Here is a 23,940-nt window from a genome sequence, read left to right as displayed (position 1 = left end):
AACAAACAAAAAAAAACCACTTCCAATTCATCTTAATAAGATGACCATAAGTTGGCAAGTCTTTATTTTTAGTACTCTCTACTCCAGCATCCTCAGATAGGAGTCAAATTGTTGGCACAGAAACATCCACTTTTCTTGGTCTCGTTCCACTGTGCTTCCAGTATTAGCTTGAGGACTCTACACAGGATTAATCTAAAGGGGGGAAAAGAAAAAGCATTAAGCAAAGCAGTAAAGATAATTAATCTAAGTTTGAAAGAGATGCTTTCCCCTTCATCTGCCATTCCTTTGCTAGAAATGTGCAAACATTTTTTTTTTTTTTTCCTACAGTGGGAGGCTGAGAGGTGTTGCTTGCTTTACTGGAATATAGCTTTCTCCCCACACCCACATCATCTCCTCTCCACTCTATTTGCCCCAGTCTTAAGGGCTGTCATCAAGGACTGCCTTATATGTTACTGGAGTTCACTGTTGTCTCACGCTAATCTCAGATACAAGCTAAGGCCATCAAATCAACCATGTGCAGCTTTGCAGTAAGTCTGGGAGGACTCCACTCCGTTCTAAGTTTTTCATCCTTTTTAATTTTTACCTTTTGGTCTTGTTTTGTTCATGACATATTTATGATCAGCAGGGTTGTGATGAAAAGTCTTTATGTACACACATGCAAAAATCACGGCTATACTTTTTTATTTTTTTTATTTTTAATGATATTTCATTCCAACAAGCTCTTTCTATCTAGCCAGGGCTCTGCTTAATTAGATATTTAAATGATTGGAGCAATGCTGTTTCTTTAACTTCTAACTGCGACAAACACATACGAAACATACTGTTGGCGGCATTTAATCAACAGCAGTCAATTTATCATTTTCACAGTTTTAGTGAGTGGTTATGAATCACTAAAATCACAGGTATTGTAGATGCAGCGTTGTGGCACTATCATTAACAAATATACAGTGCACAGAGGGATGACTTGGTAATTGAGTGGGACTAATAAGAATACATCATTTAGCTGTGTGTGACAAACTGTGCCTCAAAACACAAGCATGGAAAATTCACGTTTTGCTTAATAAATAAATTACACAGCCAATGTATTATACATAATTTGTGTCCTCATGGATTTGAATGATATATAATGCATGGTCCAAGTCATTTATTTATTAAGACTAACTATATATATTGTAGGTGGGGAATTTCAAACTCTAGAGTAAGATCTGCATAGGTAACTGTTAGAACTACTGAGTTTGAGCAGCAAATGAGGCTGTGCATATGGGGAACTGCAAACACAGGCAAGAGTTTCTAATGTTATGAGCTCTAGTGTCTTTACAAACTTCACTTTCCACCATTAATTTGAGGGATAAGAGGAGTAAAGTTGAAGTCTTGCTGGAGAGGTTGGTTGTGTGCTGCTTATTCAGTGAAGGAAAACAAAGCATTGCCTCAATAAAAAGAAAATACTGATTGAGGCAAGGAGCATTGCTGCAGTGGGGTAATAATCAACAATTTTCTGTAATGTTTTGGAAGAAGCAGTTTTACACTTGTGGACTTCTAGGCCTGTTGGCCAATACAAAAAAAAGTTAGCAAATAAAACAATTTGCTTCTCTTGAGCACCTTGGAGTAACAATAGAGGAATATTTGACCTACAAATGCTTTCAGAATCATTTTCAATAGGTGCCCTAATGTTTTTCAACTAAAATGCTCTGCCGCTGATCTATAGGATTTTGTTTCAAGACTTCCAGATTTCTCTGAATTTTTCTGGTGCCTATCAACTCTAAAGTATCTGTTTGTTTTCTTCTACCTGGCTGACTGAAGCATAGTATCTTGTAGGACCTTTTTTTAAGTTTAAACATGTTCTAAAAGGTAATCTGTTAAAGAATGTTTTTACTTTTAAAATTGATGCTGTGAATTTCCAATTAAAGGAAAAAATAAGCAGTAAATAAATAGCTCTGACTAACTTGTATTGAATGACTATTATTTCAGGTTCATGTTGTAATGTATACAGAGATTCAACAATTTCCACCTTGAGTTTCCTCTGAAACACTGTATATAGACTGCTTAAATCTGCATGTAAATAGGTTTCTACATGGAGACTAGAACCCTTTTTTTTTGACATTGGTGGAAAAGGTTGCCATGTTAAAAAGAGTATGCTGTATGAAACCACTGAAAGTAACCTAGGCTAATCAGTCAGAGTGGAAAGTACCAGCTCTGGGAATACTGTCAAGACTGACCTCTCAGTGGTTAATTAAAAAAAAAAAAAAAAAAATCTTCTGCTAACCTACACCATGTCTGTGATTTTGTTGCATTTTTTAATATTTGTAACCAATTTGAAACCTTGCCATGACTTAAAGCTGCAGAAGCTTTATCCAGATCAGAATTTCATTGGCACTGCAGAGTTGTCTGTTTTCTGTTTGCCCTCTGGAAAACAAACAAACAAAAACAACCAAGCAGATGTAACTCTTTCTTTGCATCCAGTTTTGGCATAAAATTAAGCTTCCCAAGAGGATATCTTCTTTGAATTTGTTTTGAGTATGTCAAGACTGAGATTCACTCAACAGACAACCTTGAGCTATTGCAGATTTGCAGACAGTTAATAGGTAAAAGTTGATTGTTTCAGGTAAATTTTCTTTCTCTGGGATTTTTTTATGCCTATAATTTAAAGTGAACTGAAAAAAATGAAAAAGTTGGATAGAGAAGAAACAAAACCTTACAGAACTAACTTGCCTCACTGGGCATAGTTTCCCTGTTGAATCTGCAAAACAATGTATGTCAACTTTTGATTTATTCCTGGTAGGAAAACTTCCACAGTGTTTAACATTGCTTTGGATGGTTTTTGGTCAGCTGTTACTGAAAGACAAAACTGGTGGCATAATCCTTCACAAAATGAGCACTGGTAGCTGTCAGCTTTCTGTTAAATATCCTTAAATATCATTCTAGGGATATGTTCAATGCAGGTATTTTCTCATTTAAAAAAAAAATATTCTTGGTCAATAACTGCGATTACTTTAGCTGAGGCTTTTCACAGCTGAAGGGATCACAGAGACATGATAACATCCTACCATATCGTTGTGCAAAGAGCACCACGTGAGGGGAAGTATCTTAATATCTACCACAATTTTCCCTCCATTTCAAAAGTGAAACCAATGAGAAGTTTAATCATGTTGATCTATTGTTGAGTATGAGTAAATTGATAATATGAATTTCCTAACTTCCTGGAAAATAAGAGCACATGGCCTTTGGGAATTTCACAGCCTGGTTGTGTCTTGTGTCAGCCCACAGGTGTCATTGATTTGGTTTCTTAAAGAGGGTTGTACTTTATTTTAAAGTGAGCTTTTAATCTTTCCTATCTGTGGGGTCAAGATGAGTTGGTTGTGTAACTGATTTAATTTAAATTCAAATTGAAGCATGAGTATATTTGTCAATAATTCATTACAGACTTTAGCCAGTAACTATTCCCTGATTTGTTTTGTCAGTGCTTTTGCATCTTACATTTGGCCCTACTGCACTCTCTTCTTTCTTTCTCTGCTTGAAAGCCACTATAGTTGAAACTTCTAGAGAAGCGCTACCAAATAGCAATTATTTTACAATATTTCACTAGAGGTGCAAGAGCCAAAGTTTTAAATTTTCATAGCTCCAAAACATATCAGTGGGAATATCAGATACGCTGACCCTTTATTGAAATCAGACTAGCGTTCACATGCAGTGGGGCTGGATGGTGGGTTATGAAAACCTTGCATGCCTTGGCACTGAATATGTCCCATGGTCAAATGACTGCAATGGTCTGTGAAAGTAATGAGTGACAATGTAGTGCGGTGGTAAACTTACTTCATCTTCCTTCTTGGTAATTTTTGGACAGCTTTCAGCAGTAGGGTACGCTGCATCTGTCTGCTTCGTCCCAACTCTACTCAAAGAAATCAGTGAGACTCAGAGTAAGGCATGGAATTAATTGCAATGCATCGTCCCCTCTTTTAATGCTTGTAACAAGCCAATGAGCACTGAAAGGACCCTTGGTATAATAATGTGTAAAAAAAAATAAAATACTGATTAAGGCTGCTGGGTAATAAAATGTCCTTGGTATAATTTGAGTCATTTCTCTTTGTGGTTCTATTATTAACCCTACAAGAGCCAGTGCCTGCATTTTGGTGCACTGTCTTGTTAGCCTAGCTTTTCTGATCCCTTAGAATTAAACCTATTCTAACAGGACTGCAAGATAAAAATGCAGGCACAGGGATGGTTAGGCCCCTGCGGTCACTGAGATAAATTAAATAATTTAAATTGACCTAGGGGCCTGTGTGTAGAATAATCCTCCACTTAGATGACCCAGTGATTCTTAACTCATTTCTAAGTCTGTATCCAGTCAATGTGAAAGTGTTAATGTTCCTGTATTACAGTACACTGATTACACTTATCTTTTTCATACCCAATAACCAGAGACAATGATTATATTATTCATAAGATATTTTTACCTGAAGTAATAAAGCATGCAGCTTTAGTTATTATTTCCTAATCCTTTTTTTTTTTTTTAACTGTACCTTTTTCTCCAGCCCCAGGGATAACCCTACAATTTATATTAAAAAACATCCTTCTCTTGCACACCTTTTTTTTTAATTTTTTTTTTTATTTTTAATCTCTGTCTATGCTAAGCTGGTATAATTGTATCAGCAATGGCATGTTTATGTGAACATTCTTGTACCTTTCGGGGAATACTATCCCTCCAGGGCTGGCTAAAATGTCTTCTCTTTTTAAATTGAAAAATAAAATTGGAGAGGGTTAATGTGGGAGAAAGAGCTTAAATCAGCACATCTTCTCTTACCTTAATCAGGTAATACACAAGATAAAAATAGTCTGACATGTCCACAAACAGTTACTGTGCTGCCCCACCATATGCTGCCCTAGTGTTCCAGATGGACTGAGAATCTGTGAAAGTCATGTTTCATGAGCATTCCCTTCAGGCTCCCAGGAACCTCCAGGACACAGCTGGAGATGTGTATGCACACACCAGTGCGGCAGTGTGGGGGTGCATGTGTGTATGTCTGTGTGAGAGAAAGAGCATAGATGTTTGGTAGACAACCAGACCAATTCTAAATAACTCTTGATACAACTAAAGGAGGGGGAGAAGGAGGGAGAAATAAATCCTGTGTTTGACTTCATGTGGCAGACCATGAAAATTTCCACGTGGGATTTCTAGAATTGACTTGCCCTCAGACTCCTGAAGCTGGGAGACTGTCTTCTTTATTTCATTTGTAGGGATGACTCCACATATTATGCTATGGAAATATGGAACAAATGTGCAGGCAAGTGATGCATAGGTCTAATTACTTCCCCAAATAATAATAATTGTTTTCCTGCATCTTTGCTCTCTAGTGTTACTTGCAGTAAAAGTACTTCTAGTCCAAAAGCCGAAGGCAAACAGAAAACTCCCAGTCTTTCTACATGACCATCAGCAAAACTGGGGGTTACATTTAAACAAGAACATCCTAGGGTTTCTCTCTCCTGGGACTTTCTGTTGTGTTCTACAGTGCTAATTAGAAGATTTTTCTCTGGCCACAGATATTGGAATATAAGTTCTATTTAACATAGTTACTAAGAGTTGTTTGCTCTGCTAAAATCTACACGTGACTTTGTATTTGCTATAGCATGGCTGACCGCCAATCTATGCATCCCTGGGTGTATGTGGAAAAGAGCTTGTGCCAGCTCTTTGTGCACCCCTACTTCTTTAGATGCTGTAGCAGCCCCATGTGCTCATCCTGCAGGTGGCCCAAAGAGGTCTGCTCTTCACACAGCAGGACCTTTTCCTTTTGTTGTTTTTTTCCTCTTTCCCACACATGAGCACTTGGACCCTGTTTTTGCGTTGCAGCAGGAGGGCAGTAAGTCAGGGGAAGGTGTGCTTCTCCATCCACATTCCTCTCCCAGATATGCTGCACAGCAAGGCAAGTGAAACCCCAGTCTTATCCTAGATGGTTGCACTCATAGGCATGGCAGTGAGGAATGCTCAGTTGCTGCTGTACTTAAGGGTGTCTTAAATTATAGGGCTACCTCCACTTTTCATCACAGGTCTGAAGTTATAGGCAGAGAGCTGTCTGTAGAAGACCACAGGCATGGTAAGAAGCTGTCCACCTCTTTCACTATAGTTAAGTGTATGGTTATTTCCTATGATATGCTCTTGTGCTGTGTCATTTTCGGGAAACTAGTGAACCCCATTGATGGCCATGACATTAAATTAAGCTTGAGCTAATTGAAATTTCATGGCCAAGAATAAGCCTTTTGTTGAAAAATTCCCAGCCAACTATATTCTTAACCAGTACCATAATATAGAAAAACATGCAGTTGTTGAGTGACTCGGTGCCAGCCCTTACCACTCTATGTACAGTCTGGCCTTTTCAAATGACAGTGTTTTTACAGCTGATGTTAACCCAAAGGCAAAATACAACATAAGTTCTCTGTATTATGCAGATAATCAGTGATGTTTGCAAGGTTATGTTCAACATGGGTGGCCTAATTGACCATCGCAATTTTCTGTATAAACTGCAGAACAAAACTGTGAAAAACAGCCCTGGAAGATATTCTTCTGAAAGCAATGCATTGCATCACCAAATTAAAAAATAGAGCAAGTCCATTAAAACACATCTTTTGTAACAACCACCTGCAGCTTCTGTTGTGCAGAGGTGCTCAGAAGTCTCTTATTCGTGAATGGAAGGTGACTCCCTGGCTTTTGTAGGTAAAAATGCTTTTGTGCGCAGAGAATTTATATATTGCTACTTGGCAGTGAGCCCACAGTTCCAAATTTGCACTAGAGGTAACTGAATTTAATTGGGTTATGAGTGGTAGTGACAGAGCTGTGCACGTCCTGCGGCCTCTCCTCCTTCTCTGTGAGGATGGTGCTGGCAGCAGCGGTGGCCACTGGATGGCTTCTCACCTTCCTCAGGGGAAAAACAGCCCAAAGAGAGAAGAAGAAAGCATCCTAAACAAGCTCTTGTTCAGAGCTAGGAGGGGGGAAAGGGAAAAAACTCAGTGAAGGACATAGAGGCTGATGAGACAGCGCTGCATGTTGATATTTATTTTGGCTACCATGGCCCTGAGGCACTGCCGGCTCTGCCTGTCCCTGCCTGGTCCCTGTGCCTCCCACATGGCCCAGGCCGCCATGTCAGCCCTGGGGCCCCAGCAAGGCCCCAGCAGAGCTGGCCTCCAGTTACCCACAGCCCTGCCCTGTCTGATGGGCCCTGCCCTGCCAGGCCTAGCTGCGGGTCTGCCTCCAGGCTTGGCCTTGGCCTCTCTTCTTCCCCAGGGGGGTGCCCAGTGCCTGGGACTGGGGCTGCTCTGATGTCCCCAGCTGCTCCGATCCTGGTGGGGTGGTGGAATGGGGATGGGTTGCCAGGCCCTTCACTGATGGACCCTGTAGGGAGCCCCTGCTGCCCCGACACACCAGCTAATTTATCTTTAATTCTGTACAAAATCAACACATGCTGTTATGCAGATATTAGGCGTTGACACAGGAGCTGAAAGGTAATATCCTGGCATTTTGTTTTCTGTAACTTGATCATATAAACAGGGATATTATTTTAAAACAAAACAAAAAAGCAAACAAACAAACAAATACAAAAAATATATATATAAATGCAATTTTCCATTTGTTCTCATCAGAGAGGGAAAGGCCTTGGCCTCATCTACAGCAAGCTTCACCCCCCTGTAAGGCACTGTAGCCTTCGCCTTCCTCCCATCCTTCCAAGGGTATAAATTAATATCTCATCATTGACCATAATATGCCCTGTAACTGTGTTTATTATTACTGCATATTTTAGACAGGTGGTAAATATTGGCACTTTTTATTATGCTGATAAACAATGTCGGACTGCCAGGTAAAATGTGTTGTCAGGAGTGATTTCTCACCTCCCCGTAGCCGCCTGTGGATTTCTCCCTGGGCTCACATAGTCAAAACCTGGCACGCGGAGGCCTCTTGCCAGGTTCCTCCTGCACATCCTTCCTCACGCCAGGCTCCATGGCAGGAGGGGGGACAAGGAGGCTTCCCCCAATCCTTTTGCATGGACATTTTTGACCAAGCTAAAGCAACAGTAATGCATAACACCAAGAGTGATGAATACAAATACACTCCTCTTCCCTGCCTCCAGTCCTTGCTATCCTCATGAACTCCCCTTCTCCATAACATCCTTTTCATTTACTCTGCAACTAAGAAAGGCTTTTGTCTTTTCTAAGAGTTAGAAAGCAGTGATTCTTAAAGACTGTTGTGTTAAGAGGGGAAGGTTTTCTTGTTATTTAATCCCGTTCCCCCCCCTGTAAATGTGGTGTTTTAATAAATGGGGGTGCATCTGTTTCTGAATCTGTGCCTTCAGGAGACCTAGAGTGGAAGCCTGGGGTGGAGTGGCCAGGATACACAGATATATTTGGCTATTTAGAGAAAATTCTTAGGTACACACACTCCTTACATGATGCTGCCTGACATGTATCAAGTTCACACATAGTACTCACACTTACGTGATATCGCCTCACGTGTATAGAATCCTTTCTCGAGTGTCTTTTAATCCCTCTTTTTTACAGAATTGCATATATTTACTGGCTTTGCTGCTCAGACACCTTGTAGCATGCCACAGAAGGTGTGTGCAGCTGTGCAGTATGTCTGTGGTGAGTGCTGCAGGGAGGTACCTGAGTGAAGTTCAGGCAACTGGGAGCAAATTCACCTTGATTGTGCTGGTGACACTAACATGATTATATTGCTTCCAGTTCATAAATTAGCTTACATATGTTTCCAAAGCATGCATCCTATATATAAGTTTACAGTGTCCTATCTGGCAAAAACAGCAGCCATTTTTCCTGTGCAACCCACATGTTCAACTAAGAGATGAATGTAAAGAATTTTATGCAACTTACTTGTAGGCCCAGTTTTATCATACCTGTAAATCATAGGCACTAAGTGAAAAACTGATATTAAAAGAATATTGGTTTACAACTTTACAGAAACACTTAGAAGTTAGTAAATACCAGAGCTTGTGTTCATGAATGTTCTTTCATTAGATCACTTTGTGCATATGCAGTAATTCATTACTGAAGCATGACATTTTTTTCCTTCCTTTACAGGTTGAATATGACTTCTTTAATGAAACAGGCTGGGATGTCATGAATGAGTTAAAAGGTCACAGGAAGGAAATGTTGGTATGTGATAACTGACTCTTGTTGGGACTTGTCTTAACAAGACAGATTTTGGTTTTCATGGGGGGAAACCAGTATTTTATTTCTTCTGGAAGGGCAAATAAAACTTTTCTTCATGTTCATTAGGAAATGGTTGAGCAACTTGGAATTAATGAAATGTTATAGATGGAATCAAATGTTAATTTTATCTGCTGCAAGTATTTGTGTTGCATTTTAGATTTCGTTAATCAGATATATACCATCTACAGTCACTGTTCAGGTGGGTAGAGGAGGAAATATGTGAAAGACAGCAAGACTTAGAAACAAAACCTAAAGTCTCAGAGTTCCTTTCCTTTCCCTATAGGCTGCTGCTGTGAAGTTTGAAGGGTGTCATGTAACCAGTCTCTCTTGCATTATCACATGGAACACTTAATTCCCAGGTTGCTTTGTGTCGTTTGAAGATTTTTTTTTTTTGCAGAGGACTTTGTTTTACATTCTTTTCCAACCACTTTTATTTCAGCAACTACTGTTGTGGTAGCTATGAAGTTTACAAGAACCAATACTTTGGAAAAAAAAATAAAAAATTGTAGCATATGAAGTATAATACTGAGCAAGGGGCAATGCAGCACAATGGCTCATGTGGACTCCTGTCCTAGGTGCATCTCCTTTGGTAATGCTGTACAAGTCATGCTGAATGAAGTGAGGCAAAAGAAAGGGCATGGCAACAGGTTTAGGGTGGGTAATGTATGTATGTATGTATTAAATAGTCTGTTTAGTGGAGATTTCCTGGGCCTGTAAGCCTTTGTTCCAGAAGTAAAGCTACCTACTCAATTGATCAGAAATATGGTGAGATGCTTATGCCATGTGATGTGCTAATTAAAAACCTAGAAATTAAATCCAGTCTTAACTGTTAGATCTTATCATTACTGGGGGAATTCTGCATTGTGATCCATCTGGACATGCTGCCTGCTTTGGGGAGAAGGAGGGACTGCTCTGTGCTTCCACTACATCACCTCATAGCACATGTCCATTGGTATTATGGAAACATTCTGGTGAGGGATGCAGTACCCTGAATGTGGAATTCTCTGATAACTGGGTGGCTAAAAGCTAGATCTGGATTTTGATGCCAGCGGCCATCTCTATTTAAAATGCAAGATAAATTAATCTCTCCCCCCAACACTATCAGAATCCCGCAGATGGTGTTATTATAAATAAGTTCAGTTTATCTAAAAGTATTAGCATTTAACTCTAGGAGGAATGTATGGTTCAGATCTTTATAGATACTAGGGTTTCCTTTTGCCTCCAGCAGGATGAATATACAAAATAACACAAACAACAACAAAAAAACACAAACACCCCCTCCAAACAAGAACCAAAAAAAAACCAACAAAAAATCCCACCTTGTTTTGTTGGCATTTACAATGTCTTCTAGTCCATTATTTATGAATATTTAGCTGAGCAACTGAAGTTATTAAAGAAAAAATGTGTTTTTCATAAGAGTACAAATAAAATTCACAAGTCTTTTAGGCTAAAGCCTCCATGCTCATTACCATAGATTGATAATTTAACTGGATGTAGAGAATGAGCTTGTTGCAGAGGAACATAGGGGTTAAGAAATCATTTTAAGGATGAGGAGTTGGTAGGTGGTTTGGGCGAAGGTGGTGTTGGTAATGAAAAAACCTCCTGAAAGAAACCAAGCTCCAATCAATTTTTAGACATTTCTGTAAAGAAAATGAGGTAATCCAATCAAGGAATGCAAACAGAGCCATTTGGTTAGATGACCAATTACACTGGGGCAACAGTAACTCATTAATATTTGTGCCATATGTTTATGAAGAATCCAAGGGGTACATTAAGCAAACTTGAAGCAACTGGGACTTAACAGGTAACTCATGGAGAGAAAAAAAGGCCTAGAAAAATGATTAACTTTATTCACTGGGAATGGTATGCTTCCCTTTCCAAACAAAGTCATACTGAACGTCCTCGTTCTGTTATATTAATGGTGGGCTTTGTCTCAGTGTCTACATTTTGCTCTGAATCATTTTGGATAACTCAGGTTGATGAGCTTTCTGTTTTCCCTTGAAATGTAATGTGTTTTCTAAATGAAAGGAAATGTAAAGCTCTTTACATTTAAGCAGTCATTAATTAACTTGCAACAACCTAGTTGCACCAAGGGACTGAGTGTGTTAAAAATAGACATCAAAGTCAATGACAACTTTGACTAACTTTTCTGTTTTTTGTCACTAAAGCACTTAACTGTATTTAATTGAACTGGCTACCTGAAGTCATAAAGATGTAGTATCATATATTAAGACCAGTCAAATTTCTTGTTGGTCATATGCTTATTGCTTTCGTAGTCCACTTCATATTTAATGCCGTGTAATGCACTTCCACTCCAGGTCTCAAACCAATTCTGAGAAGCATTGTGTTCTAGAAAAGTCCTGTGCTGAGCATAGCATTAGGGATAGGAAAACTAGTTTCATTGTTCCTGGTAGTTTGCTTCCCCTTTGGAGCAGAAACTACTGAGGTGAAGAAACTGAAGCTCAAACAGTACTTACTGTCAAGGTGTTTGGCATGGCCACAGAGTTTGCTGTTCAGAGGGACAGAGGGTCAGAGATGGCTCAAGGGTGTACAGAGCCTTTTATCAAGGGAAAATTCTCTGTTATGGATAATCCAAATTCAAATGTTGACGTTGAAAGTAGAAATCAGGAAAGCAATACTGTTTCAGGGATTTATGCTTTTGTTTGCTACCGTTGTAACTTTGGGAGGGAGAGAAACTATGTGACTAAACATCTCTTTAGATATTTATGTCTGACATTAATACTCAGAGCTCTTCTCTGGTTCTGGAGATATCTTTAGATTTCTTATGTAGATTCTTGGCTATTTCTGTTATTGACCGTATGCAAAATCAGCTGTCTTGATAGTGTGAAGGCACTTTGGGCTCTTCCTGTGCCTAAGCCCAATCGGACTAACATGCTATATCTGCAACTAGGATTTAATATGGTAGTCATGCTTTGAAAGCATTAAACTGCTCAGAAAATATAATATGGAGGTAATTATACCTAACTCTTATGGCTTAATTAATATAGGATATTTAGAGCAGCCAACTGGGATGTGGGAGAGTCAAACCCCACTCTTGCAAAGGAATGATTTGAGCTTGGATTTCTTATTTGTTTCTTGGACATCCATGCTCCAAGGAGAGTTACATGGCTGCATATCCCAAGGGGAAAGAAATGCCAAGCTTCAATACTGTTTGAAAAGCAGGTTTAATGCCACTTCTTTTGCTTATGGGCAAAAATCCCTCAAGCTCTCTTAGTTTTTTTGGCTGACAATGCTAGCTTCTTTGAATTCCATCTGTAGGCAACTACTGACACCTGACCTGTAGCTGGCATTTGCATTAGGTGCCAAGATATCTGAAAGCTAGAGTACTGAGTCTCACCCCTCTTACAAATCTATCTCAGTTTGCTTTTTGCCTAGAATTAGTAAATGCCACAGAAGCCTTCAATGGGCTTCATGTTTTTTTGGACTACTTCTCTTTTTCCTTTACTGCAGACTCTCTGTTCTAAAACTATTTCACAGTCTAACAGACTTTACTCCTAGGAAACCTTTTCACGGAATCAGTCTACATTTTTTTTTCTTCTTGAAGTGAAATAATACATCACCATACCTAGGGTTTTGTATCCTCATCCCAGCCTCATTACTGTAAATTTTTTCCTACCCTAAAGAATAATGCCTTAGTGTTGACACACTTCAATCCGCCAGATGTCAGCTGTTAAGACCTTCTGCGAAGTGAGATCATGCTCTTCCAGGCCTGTTGTGTGAGTCAGCTGAAAGGACTCTGCAGTGCTGGTGGGGAGGGGAGGAGTGCCTTATTTTCATTCTGCGACAAAGTTGTTTTCTTCCTAATTAAGACAGTGGAAAATTTTACTTTGTCTTCATTGTTACAAAGTAGAGGACACAAAAAGAGAAAGTTGATTAGAACCTTCTACATACAGCCTGCCAAATAAGCAAAAGGTAAATTTTTTCTTTTAAATGTATCTTAATTTTCTTCATGTTCCTGTAAAACAGTGGAAGCTGAAGTAAAAAGATGAGCCACTAACAAATAATGGGATTTTATCATTGTTCATAAAGAACAATATATTGATTGATTATTTTTGGTTTATATAAAGGCAGTCGACTGAAACTTCAGACACAACAGCAATCATTATAAAATACAGAGACTTTAATAGCTCAGCATCTGAAAAAGTACTCCAGCAGAAAGTTCCATAGTGCCTCAGTCTGCCTCCATAGCCTCCTCAGGAAAAGCCAAGAACAACAGCAAGGTTTTGTAGCACGACTTGAAGGTCAATAAATCTTGGCTCTGCTAAACTAAGGAGGGAAATAAAAAGTCTGGAACCAGGAACCCCTCAATTAGAGAGTCCTGTGGCTGTGCTTCCTCCCAGGTAACTCAGGAGTCTATCATTCAAGACAATTCAACTGAAAAGATGCCTGGGTGGCTAAAGCTACCCAGATCCAAATCTTTTAGGATTGGCTGAGTGGGGCTGAACGAGGAGGCAACAATGATTGCAGAGGCATGTGTTGTGTGCACTAGCAGCACCAGTTCTCAGTATGGAGCTGTGCTGGGTTAGGGGCTGATTGTGATCAGCAGAGCAAATCTGAAACAGAAAGTTTTTTGGTCAGCAAAATTTTGGGGTTCACAGGGTTTCTGAACAGCAAAATGGGCACTGCTGTTAAGAAAGCCCTCTCTCAGACCACCAAACAGACTAAAAATAGTTCTCTAAAATTCAGGCAGGCTACTGCAGTCAGGTAGAATGTGTGCTCCCTGCATCACTCTTGTGCACAACCCAAATCATCTTTCTTACACAGCATTCCCATTTACACAGCACATAGAAGTGGAGATGGTAGAAAACTTTGTAGGACGGGGCAAGATGAGACTTCTTTGGGTCAGAGAACAGTCATCAGTTGCTAGTGATTTACTGGCACTGCTGGAGCAGAGGTAGGCAAAACTGCATGAGCAATTCTATCTGCTGCCCTGGAGGCCTTGAGAGTTGTCCACTTCAGAGCTCCAGGTTGGTGGCAAAGTCTGTTCTACTGTGTTTACAGCAAGCTCTTTTTTTTTTTGCACACACAGTATTTCCCCCACAAAACCAACATATTGACTCAGATGGGATCAGTTTTTGTCTGAACTATTGGGGAAGAGTGCACATTTAGAACAGCTGCAGATGAACGAAATGCTATCTGGAAATGGTCAGGCAACAGTCCAAACTAACATTAGAACAACAGAGAGGGTGAAGCAAAGTGATTTTTTTTTTTTTCTTGCTGAATCAATAGCTCTGCCCAGGTTAACTTCAAGGTGTTGCTTACTTCATTGCTGTGCATCAAATAATTAATTTTTTCTGCATTTGGAGATCCAATTTGTGCAGCAGGCTTCCCACTGAGGCTTCACCTAGGTTTTAGTTTAATTTAGCTAGAGAGTTGGTGTTTTTTGTGTGTGCTTGCTTCCCCTCCCTATGCTTCTAAATCTAACTCCTCATCGACAAAACAAGGAAGCATTGCGGTTAAAAGCCTAATGGAGAAGCTGGCTCTGATACTCAGTATTCTCACCCCCCGAGAAATCTTGGAAATGGTGCATGTCTACGGTAACTAATGCAACGTCTGCAATGATAAATTTATTCCTTCATTTGCGAGCAAAACTGATGCACATTGCTGGGTCTTGATGACCTCTGCATTTTTTTTCTGACAGTTTCCCCCCCTGTTTGCATAACATTGTGCAAGTTTGGAAACAACTTAGGGCTTTTCAGGACTAAAGGATTCAAGTAGTCACATCTCCAGCTTTTCTGTACTTTGAGTATTATTTGACTCAAACAAACAAGAAAAAGAAATCTATTATACACTGCTCTGTATGGAAATGATTTGAGATACTCAGCAGCCTTGCTTCAAACTCTTTCCTTAAAAAGGTAAGTAACTACTGCTCCACTCAGCCTCAGATTTCCATCAAAAAAGGCTGGATTAAAAAGCCAAGGCACTGGAAAATAAGGTAGATAGATGTGGGCAATACATTAGCTGGAAAAAGTTTGTTAGCTATCATGCCCCATGCTGGTGTGTATTATTATTTGTTGCAAAATAGCATAGCTTGAATGTTATTACTGCACATTAAAGAACGTTTCTCTTACAATTATGGAATAAAAAGAAGTGCTTACACCTTACCTACCAAATGTTCACTTTGTACACACAAGGATTTATTTTTTTTAACCTTCTTCATTTAAAACCAAACCAAAACAAAACAAAACAAAAAGCCTGCAAACAGGCCACATTGTTTTTCAGGTTCCTGGTACCTTGTAATTTCAAGGTGCCAATGAAAAAGGAAAAAAGAAACCCACATCATAAAATCTACTTTTAATTAGAATACCTTTTGCTATTTTGAGTAAGAACACTGAAATTGAGCAAAGGGTCAAAATATTTTTCAGCTTAATTAGAGACTTGGTGATTGAGGAACTGAAGAGTTCTGTCCTTTTTAAGAGCATTTAGGACACCCTGAAAGAGTATGGAGAGGGAGTTCCTTGGGTCAGTGGACCTACATTCATTCTGTTGTAGGCAATTGCATCAATAATAAATTCAACCAGTCTCACATGAAAGCTAGTTTTGATTTTGCCCCCACTACTCCTATTACAAATTTTTTTTCAAGATCTCTTTTTTTTTTTTAACAGCAAGAGAGCAATTAATGGCAGATTCTGCAAATTGAATGACTTCCATCTTTGGCACAGAGAATATTGCATAAGGAGCATGAGTTATTAATGATAATATGTGGCTGTTACCTAAGACATCTTCACCAGTAGATCTTCAAGTTCTTTAAAAATGAAGTAACTGTCAGGGTCTCCATTTTGTGTATGGGGAGTAAGAGCTTTGAGGAGTGAGGTGATGTACTCAAGGCCATCTCAGCCAACTAACAGCAGAGCTAGGATTAGAGGCAAGTCTGTACAGTTCCAGGCCACTACGTTATCCAGTAGATGACACTGACTTCCCCTAAGGTTAGAAAGGGATCCCTCAGTTGGCGATAAAACAGCGATAACTACTGCAGCCAGGATTTTTGAAAGAACCTTGGGGCTTAAAATGCATGTCTCCCAGATGCAGCAGTGCACGGGTGTCATGAGCTCACTCCAAAATTCCCAAAATATTCTATTGTGTTTAATTTTTTTCTGAAAGCTGCTAACTGGAACAATTCTGTCTCCCAGCCCCATTTGTATTAAATGTATATACATAGAAGATGATGCTCTGCCCCCTTTTTAAGGCCATTCAAATAAGCTTATAATTAGAGATTTGCTGTTGCAGCAGAGAAACAGATAGTTGCAATACCTCCTCAGCTGAGCTACGCTGAACTAAGAGCAGCACAGACACAGTCAGAGATGATTCCTTCTGGAAATTGTTTACTGCCTGAACAGAGGAGTCCAAAGGTGGCAGTGAGGCACAGAAAAATGATATGACTTGTGTCATCTGTAAATGACTTGGAACAGACCCGAGCAGTTTCTGCTCCGTGACTCGGCTGCAAGCCTTCCTCAGGGAGCATGTTTCTGTGTGGTTTTACACTTGCAGTTTTAGGAACATTTAAGACCAGATATTTAAATCCTCTTTTGTGCTCGTAGTTTGAAGATAAATGCAATCCAGGCTTGATTTTGCCTCCTTAGGTCTCTGAAGGTGCAGGTTGGGGCATGTGGATCGTTAAATAAGCATGTTAAACAAGCACTTTCACTTCAGATTGAAGGGTTGGATGCCAAAACTACTCTGGCAACAACTTCACACCAGGGGTTGGGCTCTTGTCCATGACCAAGCAGCTCATTGTTGGACAGTGCAATTCTCCCAGGTGAGTGGATGGCAACTGCATGGGGAAGGTGGGAGCTGCCCGGCTGATGCTGTGGGGTGCCCAGGGCTTGCCCAGCGGCTGAGCCCACTGGGGCCTCCAGCAGGTCACTCCCTGCTTGTATGAGGTCAGTCAACTCCTGCCATGGCAATCTTAATTACCGTTGACAGAAAGCAATCGGAAAAAGGGAACCACATTCTCAGTTGAAAACCAAACTCCCTTCCCAAGGTCTCCTCTTCTGAGGTCAGTATTGCTCTGCTTTGACCTATGTCCTATAAGAACATCCGTGCTCTTGCTGGAAGAGCAGATTGCAGGATGGACAACACAGTCAATGTCTGGCTTTCATCTCATTCACTTAGTTGCCTTTTTTAAAATATATATATATAAAAAAAAAATCTTATTTGTAATTTTTAACTGTAATGGTCACCACACTGATGGATGTGGAAAGCCTAGTTTTATACTAGCCATGCTGCATAGTTTGAAACTAGCAAGGAGCCATAGTTTCTAAATAGCACAGTTTCACTGCCCTCACTACTGTGGCTTCCAGCAACAGTGGCTTCCAGCAGTATTCTGTTTATTCACACGTTTTTGATCTGTCCTGTATCATAGTGATATCACAGCCACTGAACTGCAGATAGCCATGTACCTTGGATGTCAGGGTGAATGCAGAAACAAACACACACTTGTACACACAGATGCGCACACACACACACAGGTACACATATATTTCTGTTTAAAATAAACAGAAGTCACTTGTCTATGGCTTTGAAACTTCTGCATAAGCAGGTATACCGGCCGACTCCAAGCTTGTTTCTTTCTTAAAGCAATGTCAGAGCACAAAAGGAAAGATATTGGAAGAGTACTATTGTTCTGCACTGGGGTTTAAAAACAGCTATTGTATTGAGAAAAGAAATGTTCCAGAAGAGCTTCCAGATCTTTATGCTCTTGTGCTTAAAGATGCATATCATTAATAGAAAACTAAAGCTTTTTGCATTTAAATCTAAACCTTATTTTTAAAATGTTTGGATCTAAACATTCCCTTTCAATGTCTTTAGTTTGTGGTGTTTCAAAATCCTGAGACTGGACTGAAATCTTCCATCATGTTCTCATTTGTAATTAAAATATTGCCCTACATATGGTGATGTACTTGTAGCTTTGGTCTGTTTCCAAATTTTAATTGCCTCTCAGATTACCAAATCTCAGTCTTTCTGTATAATTTAATGTATAGAATTCAGTAAATGGTAAGATATGGTTAAAATTAAGAAGAAACTTACCTTGAATTACAATTAAGCCATTTTTCTATTCAAAAAGTGTCCATGACCAGACAGTGATGCACTGAAGTCTATTGATTATTTCAGGGAACTCTAGCACTATATCTGTAGTGCTTTGAAGTCTGATGTCCATTATCATTTCTACCAGCAACGTTCTTCCAGTTGTGCAGAGAGCTAAAAGGAAAGGACAACTAAGGGGACTGGAGCCAAACATCTTCAAAGACAAAGTCATATTTTTAGATTTTCAATATTCAACTGCAGGTTTTACAAATACATCAATAATCTAGTGAGTGACAGAAATGCTATAATTAATATGCAATATCTAAAATTAAAATTAAATTTGGCTTATCTATGTGACAGTGAATTACTCCTAATGTCATTTTCCAAGAAATATGTGAAAGGAGAATTTATAGTAGAAAGTCCACACTGTTTTGTAAGGAAAACAGATGTTCATTAATAAACAGGCTGACCACGGAGCACTAGAACTACCATCTGGATAGGATGTTGTACTTTTTTTTTCTTTTTCCTTTTTAACAATTTATTCAGGAAAGTTATGGTAAGGATCAGGTGATTCTGATTTATTTATTTATTTATTTAAATAGCATGGTTGGATATATGTTAATCCTCTTTTCTTTCCTCTATATAATTTCTCTCTTCATAACCTTAAACAACACAATAAAAACAGTGAGCCATAAAGTATTCCAGAAAGTTCTGGAAAAAAAAAAAAAGTCATGTGTAGTGGTACCTCTTATTTCTCACTGCAAAGCTGGAGGTGTTGTATGATGTTCTCTACATTTTTTATGCCTCAGCTATTGTACATGGAGAATGCTGCGTGCATGCTTGTGCTCTTTATGGCTGGGTTGTAGCAGCATCTAGAAATATGAAGCAGAATCAGATCCTGCCTACGTTCTGTTCCGCACCTGTGTGTGAGGAAAGGTTGTCCTAAACCCTGAAGAGTTTGCCACCCAAAACTGCCCTCCTGTATGCAGTGAACACAGTGATGTCTGTGGCTTACAGACTAACTCTGTTACTAGTGACATGGAAGTGCCTTTTTGGTGGACAACAAGTTAATTTGTGTTGTGTAGGATCTTTACATGTATGATAACATGTACTACTGTCCTTATTTTAGATATGTTGAAATGAACCTTAAGATAAAGCAAAAAATTAAAAGCTGGATGTCCTTATTCCTGTATGAGAGTGTTGGTGCAAGATGATGCTTTCCATTTCTATCTCGGTGTATAATTTTATAAGGCCTTCTGGGGGTCTTTGCTTCTGTTCGCCCACCTGTAAAATAGGTATAGAAAGGTTTACCTTTTGGCATGCAGTAAGTCCTCAGCTTGCTGTAGGGCTCTTTGAGATTCTGGGGTAAAAGAGTGGAATGTTTTATCACACAGCACCAATGTTTCTACAATGTTTTTTTGCGACTGATGCAAGGGAGTAACACTACACATGTTAGATCAAGCAAGGTGCTCTAGATGTCAGATAATTACAAGCACTTACTAAGTAATTAATGTGCTTGGACTTCACTTAATATTTGTATACCTTCCCTGATCTGTTTTACTGCACGCTATCAAGACTCCTAAATACATTCTTGGAAACCAAAACAAGAAATGACTTGATATTAAGTGTGTTACCTATTCTGTAGTCACCACTGGCTGCCAACAATTCATCAGTATACCGCTTATTAATTTTCTGCAATGTACTGTTTATTGATATTGCTTTTATTGTGGTACCTCACCTCAGCCATGAAGGGAGGACGTGCACCTTCATCTCAGGCTAATGGCATTGCTGCCAATGCTGCAGGGAGGCTGAAGAGCAATGTGACTAATAAAACACAACCAATAAAAATATGAAGGAAAAAATGTCCCTACTAGTAAGAAATGCATATTCCAAGTGCTTGCAGAGCGCCTGGAGCTGTTAATCATCACTCCATGGGCACCCCTAAACAACTCTAAACAACAGTTAGGAAAGGATCAGATGGCTGTTTAGGGGACTCGGTAGAGTGGTATTTGTTTGACTGGCAGGTAGCCATGCTTGTAAGGTGCACTGTGAATAACAACATTTGCTGGAACAAGAAGATGAGGGCTTTTACTCGTACATTGTCTTTAGGACTGTTTTCCTCTTTGTGTGGGGAGATGAAGGAGAAGCTGAGTTTAAAGAGTGCTGGCTCATCGCAGACAGCAGTGGGGTCTGCCGAGTGGCACGCTGAAAAGGGCAAGCTGGAAACAACTGTTCTGAGCAGTTTACCTAGGCCAGCTCCTCCTGAGGGAAAAAGAAATATCTGCTTGTGCCACTGATTAATAGTTCTTTCCTTCCTGTTTCTTGCCTGCATTTGTCATGGAGGAAGCTAGTGAACATCCTTTCTCCTCTCCAAGTGCATATGCAAACTTTCCTCTCATCACCCACCCATTAATCACTTCTGTTACCTGGCTTTCTCCTCCTCCCCTACCTCCTGCCATTCCTTCCCCCTGGCCACTCCTGCTGAGGGGCCATGGTACCAGGAGCTGCTGCATGCAAGGTGCCCTGTGGGTGCCCGGGGCATCTCGTCTCCTGCAGCTGGACATGCCACCATCCACCTGCCTAGGAAGCTGAGGTCTGCTGGCGGGCTGGCTTTCCAGCCTGGCTCCACAGCTCTCTGGCACTGCGGGGCTGACTTGGCCAGCGTCTATCATTTTGCAGGAAGTAAAAAATTGCGGGTAACTGTCATCAGTCATTCATTATCAGCCCCTCTCAGCCTGCCCCTGGGCAAAGCCTTCTCCTCTGCTTGCCTCCCTTGCTGACTGCTCCCTTATTTATTTATATATTTATTTTTGCCAGAACTTTGCCACTCTTGGAAGGCGAAGCTGGCTGATGATGCTAGAGCACAGCTGGCCAAGGCCTAGTCCTCCTTAACAATCACAAAAAAACTTGGGTTTACTCCTGGTGATCCACTTGTTTTGAGTTACTTGGATAGGAAGCTGTGGAATAGCCTGTAATGTCTGAGTTTTAGCAAGAGGCGTGAACACACGTTGGTTATGGCTTCAGCAGGGACCAGTGATCTGAGCACACTCCTGAGATTCCTGGTGAGATCTCACAGCATGAGCTGAAGTCCGTGCCCAGAGGTCTGACATTATCCATGCCAGCTAGGAGCCTGTCTGTGCTATAGCTGTGCCTTTGGTGGCATAAAGCTATGGTGGGGACACGAAATTGTTAGATTTTACCTAAGTTCAAATGAGCAGCAAGACTGGAGTGTTTTAAGTGCTTCTGAGGGAGAAGTGAATTTTTAAAAAGATCAGTGATTCCAGTTCACATAAGCATCCAGAGGCTTGGAGACTCAGCCAAACTTCTGTGAATTACAAATACTGAGGGATTAGGCTTTCCTGATACTTTTTTCCTAATGCTTCCTGGTTCGAGGGAGGTTTTTTGGCAGATACTTCTCAATGTTGCTTCACAGGTCCAAAACCATTGGGAGCGCTCATATGGGAAGACAAAGTAATTTTTAAATATTGTGTTTAGTAGCTCTGTTCCAAGTGAGAATAAATAATGTAGTGTTTAAAATGACAGCAGCAAAGACCATTGCCTTTGCCTTAGGATTCTCACTGTTGTTAGTAAAGGCAAGGCTCTAGACCTAGGGCTCAGAAATTTCTTGGTGCCCTTGTCTAGCTGATGAAACTTCATCCACCTCTCCAGAACTGCAGCAGCTTCGTTGCCAGACCCTGGAAGCAGTAAAGGTACCAATTGTGTGCTTCTGATACATACAGTCCCTGCCTGAGAGTGCCTGAATTTCTGCTGATGGATGCTCATAAAGCTAACTGGGTCCTGGTCGTGAAGCTATCTGGCTGCAGCAGGAATCTCAAAGTAGTTTCCTCCAGACTGACTTGTCTTGAGGGTGACAGAGAAGGCAAACACTAGAGTTGCTTAGCATAATAGTCTGCCTGTAAGTTTGTGTGTGTGTGTCTTTGAGATCAGGGTAGGACTGTGCTCAGAGCCTGCATGTGACTGGGAGGTGGTAAATGAGGCTGCATTTGCAGGTAAGAAATGTTCATGTTTCCTCTTCCCCTCTGCAGAGAAACTACAAGGCGCAGGGAGCCATGGGGTAGTAGTTTCACTAGCAAGCTACACATGATCTACCACGTCTAAAAGCAAGGATTAGCTGTTTTGACACTCCTGCCTAGGACAGGAGGAACTACTGAGATCTGTATAGTCAGAAACAATGGTGCTTCTTTATAGGGTGTCCTTTAAGGACGGTAGGAGGTGAAGGAACCCCTACCCAGCTCAGCAGGGTCTTTCGCATTAGCACAATTAAAAAAAAAAAAAAAAAAAAAGCTGGAAAAAAAGGATAGAAAAGAAAAATGTTTAGCCTTTTTGAGGATCTTGCTCTATGTGCCTAATTTTCATGTGTCTCATGGGGAAAAAAAAAGTCTTTAAGAGTGGGATTTTCAAAACTGTCTCTGCTTACCTGCATTGTTATGCTCCTAATTCCCTTTGAAAATTGGACCATTTCTAGATATGGATGTTTCCACAGTTTTGTATCTCTAACTGCTGCTGTTTTGTAGTTTCTAGTTTCTAGTACCTAACCTGAAAGTTGCTGTTTTGAGACACATGAAATAGGCTTGCTGGGCCCTAGTTTCAGGCCAAAGCTTAACACTTAAGACAATGAAGTTCAAGCCTAGCTTCCCTCTTTGTCACCCAAAATAACCAGTAATGATGATGATAACAAGAGAACAGACACATACTTGTCTCTGCAGTAATAACGATGGAACATCTGTATGGTTGACATAAAAAGAGAAGATCTCAAAAGTCAGTTCTTTGACAAAAGTGAGATAGACCTTTTCCTGTGCATTTCAGGTGTGAAACGGAAAATGAGAAGTAAATGCCTTACCGTGTCCCTCCCCTGCCAAATCACTTGTATCAAAGTGAAACAGCCCCTTTCAGCCACCATGACTACCTTCACAAAAATATTCCCTTTCAAATGAAGATAAATTTACTATTTTTGTAAAGCAGTTTGCTTACACTGCTTTTAGTGAAGATATATAAACATAATACTTAGTGTGATATCAGTACAATGGTTCTTTCCTGACTTTTTCTTGAAAAGACCTTTTCTTAGTGCTGAAAAAAATTAAAAGGTTACCCAATGTATCTGCTGAATTTACTTTAATTTGTGCATTTAAATCTGGGATTTGTATTTTCTGTTTAAATATTCTGATATAAACACAAGCCTTACAGTCTCAATAGTCTGACTGATTTCCTGTTTTACATGGTGTGGATTTTATTTGATTTAGCATTCACTCCTAAAAGAGAAAATAAAAGTGAAAATCCCTAGAAGCCTAAGATGAAGGGTGCTTTGAGAAAGAATATTCTCCAAATTGTTTTCTTTCTATGAGCTTTCACTCTTTAAATTCAGTGCAAATTTCCAGCAAGTAAATCGGCTGCATGTTTATCTGTGTGCACAAGTGCCGTGGATGTACAGCAACATGTGCCTGACTGTAGTTTTTTGTTACAAATGGGAAAGTCAGACCATTGTTCCTAAGTTGCAAATGTAAATCCATTTATGGCTTTGTAATTTTGCAATTTTGCATGCTATTAATGTGAGTTCGGTTTGCAGTTTTGTAGCTTACGTGGCCTTAAACCTCAAATCAAAACCTAGAGATTTATGAACCCAGGTGAATCAAAGCTTCAGAAAAAGCTCTCACAGAACAGAGATTTGCA

The 23,940-nt window shown here is 40.0% G+C and overlaps 1 protein-coding gene across 1 annotated transcript in view; it reads left to right on the top strand.

Annotated features, from left to right (window-relative positions):
- The window catches only part of LOC310893249 (uncharacterized protein), a 35,309-nt gene extending 24,166 nt beyond the window's left edge, over positions 1-11,143 (top strand). The window contains exons 3-4 of the mRNA XM_083821940.1: positions 9,076-9,150; positions 9,491-11,143. Coding sequence (XP_083678066.1) covers positions 9,076-9,150; positions 9,491-9,559 — 144 coding nt within the window. The 3' untranslated portion in view covers positions 9,560-11,143. The remainder of the gene's footprint in view (positions 1-9,075; positions 9,151-9,490) is intronic.
- Positions 11,144-23,940: the final 12,797 nt, after the last annotated feature.

This window comes from Anser anser (assembly GCF_964211835.1).
Source record: "Anser anser genome assembly, chromosome: 2".
Lineage (NCBI taxonomy): Eukaryota > Metazoa > Chordata > Aves > Anseriformes > Anatidae > Anser > Anser anser.
The sequence above is the reverse complement of the archived record's forward strand: the minus strand, read 5'-3'. Positions and strand labels throughout refer to the sequence as shown.